Raw genomic sequence first — 12,355 nt, forward strand, 5'->3', positions numbered from 1 at the left:
TAATGTTTCAGACTTTAAATATCATTAACAGAGTTGATTTGATTCTTTGAGGACATTTGGGAATTTAGTGCCCCCAATTAACCTGTGCGGAGTTTGCATGTTCTCTCCGTTTATACGTAGATTTCCATCAGATACTCTGGGTTCCCCCCACTGTCCAAAAGCATGCTTGTGAAGTTAACTGGCAACTTTAAATTGTCCCTCTTTGAGAATGTGAGTGTGTGTGGTTGTCTGTCTGTCTGTCCTGTAGTGATCTGTCCAGAGTGGACTCTGCCTTCACTAACAGTTAGCTGGGACTGGCACCAGAGACCCTGCTGATAATAAAGCAGTACAGGAGATGGATGGATGGTTGTGTGGATCAGTGACTCCATTTGTAGGACATTTTATTTATATACAGTACATACACCAAAATATCAGATTGTAATATTCAATGCTATGCCATGGTTTTCTACGGAAGAGGATTAGGGCCACTGGGGAAAAAAAAAACTCTTTTCTTAAAATTCTGACTTTAAAATCAGAAGTATGGCTGCCTGTAAGGAGAGCTAGTAGGAACAGGTGAGCAGCCACATGCGGACCGGTGTTCATGGACAGGGCAGAGATTTTATGAGGAGTTCCTGAGGAAGCAATATCCTCAATGGAAGAGCAGAAGGTGAGTAAAATGATCATTGCTTTGTGCTTGGCGCTTGTAAAAATGTCAAACAGCTGCAGATATGAAAGATACTGCAGCATATTTATTAATTGAATGAGCTATCAGAAAATACCTGAGTCCATCAAGGTTTTTTTCTATGTATATATGCTGCTGTGTTGGTGGCAGCAACGACCCGAGGGAGAGATGAGGGCCTCAGTTCCACTGGTCTACACCGGGTAGTGGTCAAACTGGGTAGTGGTTCTTTAAACCGGGTAGTGGTCAAACTGGGTAGTGGTTCTTTAAACCGGGTAGTGGTCAAACTGGGTAGTGGTTCTGTAAACCAGGTCTCCACCATCCATGCAGCATCCGGTCTCACACAGCTGTGTAAATGCCACAGCAGCCAGGTGTTATAACCTGCCATAACGGTTTACTTTTAATTTTCTTCTCCTCAGGTCGTGATGGCGTCTGGTCTATTAGAATAAGATTTGTTCTTTATATATATTGAGAAGATCGATGATTGTGGGTGTTGTTGGTGTGCAGACCAGAGGTGTTCATTTCAGAGGTGTTGACCCTCGGATGCATGTCAGTGACGCCTTCCGCCTCAGTAATGACAATCAAGAATTATCAGCTTTCCTACAGTCAGTTTAATTTTTGATTATATTATAGATTAAACAAAGTGGCCAAGATTGTGCATGGCGCACTAATAGTAAAACAATAAAGACAAATATTTAAAATCTCAGAAAGTTTCCAAATTGCCTAAATATCAAGACAGTTTTGTAATGTTATTTTTAACTAATGCATATGATCTCTTCTTCTTTTTTTTTCCAGGATGCCAAAAGAAGGTGGATGTTGTATGATGTGGGACTACTTCACCAAGGATGTCACTGCTGGAACAGAGCTGTTTGGTGGAGATCTGCATCTTATGCAGAAACTGAATCACCAGAGTTGCATGATCCATGAGCCCAATGACATTTTGGGCGATCTGCGCAGAGAAAATAAAATAACAGCCAATGAGTTGTTTTCTTTTCCCTATGTGCACATGCATACATGCTGAAGTGATTTTTCTGTTCTTTTGGGGGTTTTTTGAACGGATGCTTTAAAAAGTACTTGTGTAGGTATTTAATGCAGCGCCTTGCATGCAGTGGACAGCATAAACCTAAAGGTTTGGAGAGACAGTGCAGAGACAGAAGGAGAGCGATAAACACACCAGTTTAAACTACCTTCTCTTATGAGGTTATAAGGTCTTGTGGCTCTGCTGTGTGGGAGTGGATGATGCTGTGGACCCGGTTTAAAGAACCACTACCCAGTGTAGACAGGTGGGACTGTGGCATGTCATCTCTCACTCGGGTCCTCGTTTGTTTTATATATATATATATATATATATATATATATATATATATATATATATATATATATATATATATATATATATATATATATATATATATATATCTAAAATAAACAAATATAAGATGGGGTGAGGAAAAGGCCAGAATTTCATTCCTTCATTACAATGCAAAGTTTTACAGCATTATTTTTTTCTTCTTGCATTTCGAAGATGAAAATAGTGACTCAGTTCCTTCTGAAATCTGTGAAGGCTTGGTTTTGTTTTCAAATATCTATTTCTGTGTAATTTTCCAGTAAATAAAAGAGTGTTGGCCACATTGCGTCCTCGTGAGTTTATCTCCCTGAGAGTGAGTCATCGCGAGGCCTGCGCCGTGAGCTCGCGAGCTTTCCGCTCCGCCCCCCGCGAAGAATCCCGCCATCTTGTAGCTGGAGCGGCCGAGGAGCAGCGGATATGGCAGACTACAGCAGCGTGGCTCCCCCGTCCTCTAACAGCGGAGGAGGGATGAACGACGCTTTCAAAGACGCTCTGCAGCGAGCTCGTCAGGTACGAACGTTATTCGCTTGTTATTCGCAGCGGGGAATAATCTGCGAAACGAGTTCGGCTATTTATGGCCGCTGTGTGAGCGCGAGACGTAGCTATGCTAAGCTAACCAGTGACAAGCAACATTGCGCCATACGGCCGGGATGAAAACACCCCCGACACGCAGCGACCGCCGCTGAGCGCTCGCGCGAATCGTAAAATAATCAAGAGGTCAAAGTAACGTGAGCTTTGATCTGAGCTGATGGCAGTAACCGAGCCCCCCTGCGGCGAAATCTGAAGCTCTCCTTTGTTGGTGCCGACTTCCGGGGAGAAGTAAAGGCCGCGAGCTGCGCGACTCCTCAAGCTGCTCATCACGATGTGAATATAAAAAATAATAATTGTAATAATGTCAATGTTTCTTCTTTCTCTCGATGCTCAGATCGCAGCGAAGATCGGCGGCGACGGCGTTGCGGGACCCCCGTCGAACGAGTTCGCCTACGGAGGCCAGAAAAGGCCCCTGGAGGACGCTGGTGGGTATTTTCCCATGCCTAACCTGAATATCGGTCAGTGGCTCAAATCGATTTCAATGCAAGTCTTTATAGTTAATGCTTGCCTGCGTGTTTTAGTTACTACTAAACTGTATTTACCTCTATAGAAATGTTATTAACTCAGTATAATGTTGTAACTATTCTGCATTTTGACAGATAATTCTAACCCACTGTACATTATTACTAATCACGTGAGCTGTTTGAGTTTGGCATGTGCTTAGAGTTGAATGATGTTTTCACTGTTTAATTCTCCACAGCTGTTTGGAAACTGACCCCGAAAACATGTTATCATCTGTCACATAGGGATGAAATGCTAAACAATTGGAAGACGTCCGCATAATTTAAACACTTTTGATTTGTAAGAAACCCTCATTTTCAAGAGTTTAAAACCCTGACCCCAAATCAGCTTGACGTCTCTGATACCCTATTTCAGTAATCTGCCAGTGATAACTACATGAGTAATAAGGCTACTAGCTTGGTAATAGATTGAAGTAATTAAATTCATTGCATGTACACACTTGCGCCCTGAACTCTTTAATGCTGGCTGTAAGCAACAGCCAAGGACAAACCTCGACTTGCGGGGTGTTGTCGTTCTCAAATATGAGAACCGGTTTATTTGTCTTGCCTAGCGTAACTACATGAAGGCAACTTACCTTGCATTAACTTTTCAGGCTCGTCAGAAATGTCACAAACCTTTTCAGCTAATAGCAGGAAGCTCTTCAGCACCGAGGGCTCTGATATTGGAGGGAAAATTCCCCAACGCATTTCTTGTTGAGTTTTTTGTGCAATCCTAAAGTCTAATTTGGATTGTGGATGTTTTCACACAATGAAAACCTTTTGTCATTATTGGTTAGTTTTGTGTGGCTTCACAAATCTTAGACATCTTTATTTCCACTCATCTACTGTAATGTTTTAATGCTGCAGACTGAAGATCTATGCTAGATTTTCGAATATTGGTAAAACGTTCCAACCCTCTCATAAACTAAGCAAACAAACTGTTCTCCAGAGATTATATTGGACTCAGTATTTGATGGTGAGCTGTAGATAGTGCAGTGAGAATTGAGAGCTGAGTCCTTCAGCTGGAAGCTTCAGTGATACTGATAGCCCAGTCAGATGTGATGAATAAAGCTTTTTGTTTGACATTGTTGAGCATTGATAACCATTGCTTGACACTGATAAGTGTGATAGTGAATATAATGACACCTACTTATACTGGTGATTGTATCATGTCACAGACCAACCAGAGACCAAGAAAGTGGCCACAAATGATGGTGAGTGACTTTTTTTTCTTAATGTTACTGGTACAAGCAACGCTGAGTTGAAGTTGTGAAGGCTTAACGGATTTTCCTGTTGTACCTTATCGTCTCCTTTAGCCTTTTCTGCCATCGGAGGAATGAGTGGTCCCCCCAGGTAGGTATTTATTTAAACAAACTTACTTTCCCCATTTTGCCTTAAACTATTAAATTAAAGTATTTTTTGTCTTTCTCAGGTCAACTTCCGAAGAATTCAAGGTTCCAGATGGGATGGTCGGATTCAGTAAGGGTTATTTTGAACAGTAAAAACATGTAAAAAAAAAAACATGATGTCTGTGATGCTGGTTTTAAAGCTTTTCTTCTGTTTGTAGTTATTGGCAGAGGAGGAGAGCAGATATCACGTCTTCAGCAGGAGTCTGGATGTAAAATACAGATTGCACCTGGTGAGTTTGATTCGCAGCTCATAATAGGTTATCGTCAATAACTCTTCTGTCGGGTTTCATATTTACATTTCCTCCTTTGTGTGTGTGTTATAGACAGTGGAGGGATGCCGGAGAGGTCGGTGACACTAACAGGACCACCAGAATCAATCCAGTAAGTGCTTCTTTCTTTCCAATTTTTTTTCTTTGTTCTTTGATGAAATAGGCGAGATTTACAATGGGACGATTATCTCATAAATAAAAAATGTGCTCAAGTCTTTCAAAACCACATCCGGACTTCACTGAACTTGCTTTTCAGTCTTTAAAATCCAGTTAAATTATGTAGACTTAACAAATATTCTTCAAATGATTTGACTCAGATTTTTTTAAAATAAAGCTTTGGGCACTTCAGTCCAGAACTCAGCTCTTTAATCTGGACTAAACTAGAAGTGGACCTCTGACACAGTTCCCCTAAACGGTCCCAGAGTCTTTCTCCTGAACTATCTGAACAGCTTTTTATTATTCTGAACAGAAATGTGTTATTTAAAAAGCTGACGCATAATCTTCAAATTAAATCCAAACATGACGCCCAAAATTAGACTCAGGGCGGCTCGAAACACCTGGGTTCATTTTACTTATTTATTTTTTAAAACCTGCTCCCTTTGTATCAGACTTTTTCAAAATAGACTAGAATTCTTCTCACCACACCTGGAGTTTTTGAACCAAATTTTTAAGGACGTGTCTGTTTTTGAGTTTGTCTGAACGTGCTGTTATTGTGACCTTGTCAAATGATTTGTGTCGATTGTTTTCGCCGATCAGGACCGCAAAGCGGCTACTAACAGAGATCGTGGAGAAAGGTCGACCTGCACCGGCCTTTCACCACAACGACGGCCCGGGGATGACCGTTCAGGAGATCATGGTCCCTGCCACCAAAGCTGGCCTCGTCATCGGGAAGGGAGGGGAGACCATAAAAAGCCTTCAGGTGAGAACGCGGTTGAAGGGACACACAGAGGGATAGTATTTATATTAGTGATGTATTAACACCAATCACTCACTCTGTTCCCTCGTTCCCCGCAGGAGCGAGCTGGAGTGAAGATGGTCATGATTCAAGACGGACCCCAGAACACAGGCGCCGACAAGCCGCTGCGCATTTCAGGGGAGCCTTTCAAAGTCCAGGTGAGCTTTTCCTCCGTCTGTGAGAGTTTGTGGCTAAATCTGAACAGTTTGAGGTGATTTGGTCTTGTTTTCCTCTCCGCAGCAAGCCAAAGAGATGGTGATGGAGCTGATCAGAGAGCAGGGCTTCAGGGAGCAGAGGGGAGAGTACGGCTCCCGTGTCGGGGGAGACAGCCTAGACGTGAGTACTTGATTCTTGTATCGTTTAACTGTTTTATGGAGCAGCGTTTAAAACAAATGTGTTGTTCGTCCAGGTTCCCGTCCCGCGGTTTGCAGTCGGAATCGTTATCGGTAGAAACGGGGAAATGATTAAGAAGATCCAGAACGACACGGGCGTCCGGATCCAGTTCAAACCCGGTCAGTGTTCTCAAAAATGCAGATAGTGGAGTTGAAAATGTGAACGGTCAATGACGAGAACTCATGCACCACGCTGACAGCCTGATGTATCACCTCTAACCCTTGACTGAGACCTGGACACGTTGACAGCAGATGTTTTTATAGAAGCGGGGATGTCGATGTCGAGGGTTTTGATCTCCGGTAGAAGCTAATCGTCTGCATTTCCTCGGTTCCAGACGACGGCAGCACGCCGGAGAGGATAGCCCAGATCATGGGCCCGCCCGACCAGGCGCAGCACGCGGCGGAGATCATCTCCGACCTGCTGCGGAGCGTCCAGGCCGGGGGCCCCCCGGGGCACGGCGGGGGCCGGGGGCGGGGCCGCGGCCAGGGCAACTGGAACATGGGGCCTCCCGGCGGCCTGCAGGAGTTCACCTTCACCGTCCCCACCGTGAAGACCGGCCTGATCATTGGGAAAGGTGAGGAGGGGGGCGTGAGGGGCAGGTGAAGCTGAACCAGGGTTATTTTACACCGTCTCTCCTCATCCGTCCACGTTCGGTCTGCTTTCAGGCGGCGAGACAATCAAAGGCATCAGCCAGCAGTCCGGAGCCCGGATCGAGCTCCAGAGGAACCCTCCGCCCAACGCCGACCCCAACATCAAGATGTTCACCGTCAGAGGCTCGCCCCAGCAGATCGACTACGCCCGGCAGCTGGTGGAGGAGAAGATCGGGGTGAGGCGCTGGTCCTGACGGTCTGCAGAGTCATTCGGGAGAGCGTCTTTACTGACGGCTGTCGTTTCCCCGCAGGGTCCAGTCACCCCCATGGGCGGTCCGCACGGCCCCCCTGGCCCACACGGAGGACCCGGCCCACATGGTCCTCCAGGACCTCCTGGACCGCCCGGTGCTCCCATGGGTCCCTACAATCCTGGACCGTACAACCAGGGACCACCTGGACCACAGTAAGAACGCCGACACTGCTTCCCTAATCCCAGTTTAACTCGGGAAGAGTTAAGAATAGCTTAATGCAGGTCAGGTTGGATTCATTCATGAACCTGTTGATTCACATTCCCACTGGAGGGGGGGGGGGGCGCTTAAAGGAGGAGCTTAAAGTCGAGCCGCCACTGCTGTAAATCAGGCAGAACCGGCTGAACATCCTGAGCTGGGTGTGCTGATGCTCTTTAATGCAGCCTGCTCCAGTTTAAATGTTAAGATGGCGGCGTTCACACATCTGATCTGATCTGATCTGAGCGCTGACGAGTGTTTCTTGTTCTGCCACCAGCGGTCCTCCTGCTCCCTATCAGCCTCAAGGATGGGGCAACGGTTACCCACACTGGCAGCAGGGACAGCCGGATCCAAGTGAGTGTCTGGTTTTATCCTGTCTGTATCGTTTAGTCCGTTGAACTCCCAGCTCCTCCCTTTGCTGACGTTTCTTCTTTGCCGTCTGCAGATAAAGCCGCCGCCGACGCCAACGCCGCAGCGTGGGCGGCGTACTACGCCCAGTACAGCCAGCAGCCGCAGGCCCCCATGACCCCGACCAGCGGGGCGCCCGGCACCACTCAGACCAACGGCCAAGGTAACGGGCGCCGCCGCCGCGCAGAGCCGGGTCGTCGCTTCTTGTAGAGGCAGCAGAGCTTAGTCCAGAGTAGCAGAGCAGATGATTCACGCCCCTTAGAGAAGCTGTTTCACCTTAAAGTGCCTTTGCTTTCGCAGAGCAGCTTCATTCATTCCTCTTTTTGCTTTTTTTTTAACGTCTTAAATTGCCCCAGGGACAGGGTAGATTTGCTCCACAGCTCAACCCAGGCAGGTGGAGGACAAGCTGCTGAGAGTGATTCACTAATTACAAGTACCGTTTTTTTTAACAGGTGACCCACAGGCTGCAGGTCAGAGTGGACAGGCAGATTACACCAAGGCCTGGGAGGAATATTACAAGAAAATGGGTATACGAACGTAGCTTCAGTGTACACCTATTAACACCAGACAGTCTAAACAGCCACCGGGTCTCCAGTCGGCTTCTTTTTCAGGTCTGGGCATTTGTCGGCATGGCCTTTCTGCCGTGGGCCGCTCCCTTTGTGCCTCCACTTGGTTTAACACTTGAGGCCTGTGCTGTTTAGACTACGACACTCTGCTTATCTGCAGGACTGAGCTGTCAACACAGAACCACCTTTTTTTTGTTATTTTTTTCCCTCCTTTCCTCAGTTAGAGTAGCTTATATCCTAGAGTATGCCAGGGCTTCATCCACACTGACGGCAGACGCGCCACGAATGTTGCTACTGTCACTGGATGTGTGTGTAAAGTTAAGTGTTGACCACGACGCGTGGCTTGTTGTAGGATTCATGTCTGTGCCTTGCGGCTCCAGGCGAGCAGGCGCGTTGACGTGGCTCCTCCTCTGTTTACAGGTCAGCAGAGTCAGCAGCCTCAGGACTACACGAAAGCCTGGGAGGAGTATTACAAGAAACAAGGTCAGTCCTCGGGTTTCACCTCGGAAATGATCCATTCATGTTTACAGCTGTAGTTCATTTAGAAAGGAAGCAGCATCAGTCAGGGGATGGGAGATGGGCAGCAGGTTGTTGAAGGGTGGTTGTCTCTCTCAGCGGCCCTCTCGTCTGTAGTAGAGGTGCTGCTCACACAGCCGCCCGATAAAAAGGCAGAAGGTTTCTGACCCGCCACCCGGAGACGTCGGTGGCGGGTTCGTTCCCCTTCTTATATTTATATATCGCCTCATCTGAGTGAGTTGTAGTGATTTTTGACTGGGAAAAAAATGTGCGTTTCGTGTCTGTAAATGTGACGTTCTGCTGTCCAGGTCAAGCCGCCCCCCAGGCCACGGCGGCGGCGGCCGCCTCTCAGCCCGGCGGCCAGCCGGACTACAGCGCCGCCTGGGCGGAGTACTACCGGCAGCAGGCGGCGTACTATGGCACGGCCAACCCCCAGACGATGGGCGCCGCGCCACAAGCCCCTCAGGTACACCCCCGCCGAGAATCCGCCCGCCACATTCACACACCCAGTCCATGTTCACCGTGACGCTTCCCCCCGCAGGCTCCCACAGGGCGCCGGTGACCCGCGACAGCAGCTCTAACCAAACACTTCCTCCCACAGGGTTTTTTTTTTTTTAATGGGAAGCCGCGTCCAGTTTCTGCTGTTAACATGCACTGTATCTTCTATGTATTTCCTCTGCACAGGGCCAGTAATGTGAAGTGGACATAAAGTAAATGCTACATTGTCGAAACAAAATCCTTTGTTAAATGTTTGGATGCAGACGCCTTGATGAAGATCTTAAATTTCCTTGGTTTGAAAGTGTTTCACACAGATGGCAGATTTCCCGGCGAACACGTCCTCTTTGGTTTTTCTTTTCTTTTCTTTTTTTTCTTTCTTTGTTTTCCTTGTAAATGCTTTGTTTTTAGTGAGGTAATCCTACATATGGTCATTCCAGCCCCTGTATCTACATTAAATGTGGTTTAGAACTCATGTTTATTATTAAACTGTAGACATTTCCATGTAAATCATCTCAGTTTTAAAAAAAAAATGCTATTTGCCTGTTGTGTTTTTGCAATAAAACAAACTGAAACCTCCTGTGTGGGTAAGTTCCGGTGCTCCTGAAGCCGAATGAGTCCCTGTACGGTTGTGTTGCGCTGACATGTGGGGAGGGGAGGGGGGGGTTTTGATTGTCCAAAGAAAAGTACGATCAGCTGACTCCAGGTTGTGCTGTCCTGTCTCTCTCCAACTGTCTCTAAATGCTCGTAGAAACGTAACGCTCATGCAGTGATCCAGCAGCCGTCCCTGTTGATAGACTTGTTCTCACTTTATTTTGATTTTGATTTAGCTGTAGAAGAGAAAATGTTTGTGATGGGGAAGTGTGTTGTGTCCGGTATCTTCTCATGCATTAACTGCGTTGCTGGTTGTGTGCTGACATTTGTGGAGGTAGTATTATTGCACTGTATTTTGCCTTGATAGCCATCATTTCCTCCTCCTCCTCCTCCACAGGCGAGTTTAGACAAAACTTAACAAAAAAACAAACAAAAGCAGCGGTAAGCAAGTACTGTTCTTCACATGTTCCTCAGAAAATCTAAGAACTGTTGCATATTTTTTTAGTGTTATCACGTCGATTTCTTTGCTGTTCTTTTTCCCAGGGCAGTCAGGTAAAAAAAAACAACACAAACCCAATAATTGACACTGTATGGAAATACATGCATTGAAACGTTTGTCATGCCCAATTGTGAACTAACTCACGTGTCTAAAACGTATTTTCTAAAGATGTTTTTTTAATATAAAAACATTGCCAGAAGTCGTCACGTTGCTGTTGCTGTTGTTGCTGTGCCCGCTCTGTTAGTGTTGATCCAGTTTGAGGAGGTAGATGTAGGGTCGGGGGTGGCTAAGCAGTCTCCATCCATCAGTTGAGCCCTCCTAAGATGTAAGTACTGACCTCTGAGAAATCCTCTCCTCCTTTTTTTTTTTGTGATGCTTCATGAACTGCAAAAGTAGTGATTCTTTTTGTCAAATATTGCCGTTTCCCCCCCATGTTGTGGGTAAGTATGAATTGTTCCAGGACAGGCATAGTACTTGATGAGATTCTGATGATTCTTGCACCACATGTTTCTGAGACGTAATCTTATGTGACTGCATAACATCCAGAGTTGATTTTTAAATTTTTTTTTTTTTTGTTTGTGTGTGCGTGTGTGTGTGCGTGTGTGTGTGTGTAGGTAGCATTTCCAAACTGAGGGTCTTGAATGTCAGCGCTCGTGTTTAAGCTGGCTGGTAGGAACTGTAAGATGTGGGGTTATCTTTGCGTTGTGATCTCTCTGACCTGCCAAGTGCCATTGTGTAGTCAATGTTCTGTTCTCTCCTACATGAAAATGCCATTTAATTGCAGCCCATGAGCAAGTTCTTCCAGCGTAGCATGCTTAGGTTTCTGCTGATCATCTCTCCAATGTCCTACATGAGCATGATGTTGAATGCGATTAGTGGAAGTGCAAGCTCAGTATTGATTATTCTCTTCTGAATGAGCACTGTCTGTGAAAAGGCTGTTGACATTGAGATCTAAAGACACAAATTACTATATTTCTTTTGCATTGTTCACTGATGGCAAACAGTGCGATTATATCTGATCTTTGCAGTGTCGTCCCTGACCTTGCACCTTAGGTTCTGCTGCAATAACACAGGTAAGCGCAACCTAAGGAAACCAGTGCATTTCTCTCTATTGTCCAGTGACATGACCAGTAACCGTGCAAACAAATGCTTACCTGTGTTGTTAGAAATGATATTCATGAATGAACAGCCATAATTTTTTTGTGCCCCCCCCCATCCTATAATAAGATCTGCTTTCTTGAATGAACTGCATGACATGAGCTGTATTTCCAAACTTCACTAAGAGAAGGTTTATTTTAACAAAAGGAGGAAATGTTGTCATTGTGGTATGTGCATTATATTATATTTTATAATAAGTAGCTTGATCTTTGCACTCCGGTAAGTTTTGACAGCGACTGTATCGATGCTGTAGATTGGTTTGAAAGTAAGAAAAACAAACTGCATGCCATGTTGCCATCTGTTAGGGTTAATTTTCTTTTTTATTTCTTAACGTTTTCTGATCTGTGGTGGTGTGAATCTGCCCTGGTGCGCAGTCCGAAGTCTCTTATTGAAACGCTGCTGCCTTCACTTCTTGCTCACAGTGTTGGAGGATGCTGCAGGCTTAGGTCGTAGAATCAGGCCGTGTCGTAGTTTGTCCCCAAAAGGAGGAATCCTTTGAGTCAATCCCGCTGCTGAACGTAGACCGTTCAAGAGCTCCAGTGATAAGGTAATTAAAAAAACAAACAAAAGCTGATCAAACGGCAACGCTTTACAGTTGTGTGATCTGAATTGTTGGCCGGATACATGTCTCTCCCAAATCATGGTGCACTGTGGAGTTGTCTGATGGTTGTTTTCTCTCTCTTGCTTGAATGCCTTTCATCGATAACCTTTTAGTAAAACAGGAAATGTGCTTTAGAATGTTGGATGAGGACAGGAACTGTTTTGTTTTTTGAATTATTTGGGGGTTTTTCAGTTTTCCAAAAGGTCACATACTGTGTGTTTGGACAGAGTTCGGGGGTGTAGAAGACTAAACAAGGAGCATGCCTTAGAGGTAAACAAGGTTTCACGCGCTGTGTATTA

General features: G+C 45.7%; 1 protein-coding gene across 4 annotated transcripts; it reads left to right on the top strand.

Annotated features, from left to right (window-relative positions):
• The first annotated feature begins 2,375 nt into the window (after window positions 1-2,375).
• On the top strand, window positions 2,376-11,722 carry fubp1 (far upstream element (FUSE) binding protein 1). 4 transcript variants are annotated; one of them, XM_030115443.1, is made up of 20 exons: window positions 2,376-2,516; window positions 2,932-3,055; window positions 4,276-4,311; window positions 4,414-4,450; window positions 4,530-4,576; window positions 4,665-4,736; window positions 4,830-4,887; window positions 5,532-5,694; window positions 5,790-5,888; window positions 5,971-6,066; window positions 6,140-6,242; window positions 6,458-6,697; window positions 6,789-6,949; window positions 7,025-7,176; window positions 7,497-7,573; window positions 7,665-7,790; window positions 8,080-8,154; window positions 8,614-8,676; window positions 9,018-9,175; window positions 9,394-11,722. In XM_030115443.1, the coding sequence occupies exons 1-20, from the start codon at window positions 2,424-2,426 to the stop codon at window positions 9,400-9,402; spliced, it is 1,989 nt and encodes a 662-aa protein (XP_029971303.1). In that variant the 5' UTR covers window positions 2,376-2,423; the 3' UTR covers window positions 9,403-11,722. The 4 variants fall into 4 exon arrangements, with proteins under 4 accessions (XP_029971303.1, XP_029971300.1, XP_029971302.1 ...); XM_030115440.1 differs by having other exon boundaries at window positions 9,018-11,722; XM_030115442.1 differs by having other exon boundaries at window positions 2,932-3,022; window positions 9,018-11,722.
• The last annotated feature ends 633 nt before the right edge of the window (window positions 11,723-12,355 follow it).

The sequence above is a fragment of the Salarias fasciatus genome, chromosome 18, assembly GCF_902148845.1.
Source record: "Salarias fasciatus chromosome 18, fSalaFa1.1, whole genome shotgun sequence".
Taxonomy (NCBI): domain Eukaryota; kingdom Metazoa; phylum Chordata; class Actinopteri; order Blenniiformes; family Blenniidae; genus Salarias; species Salarias fasciatus.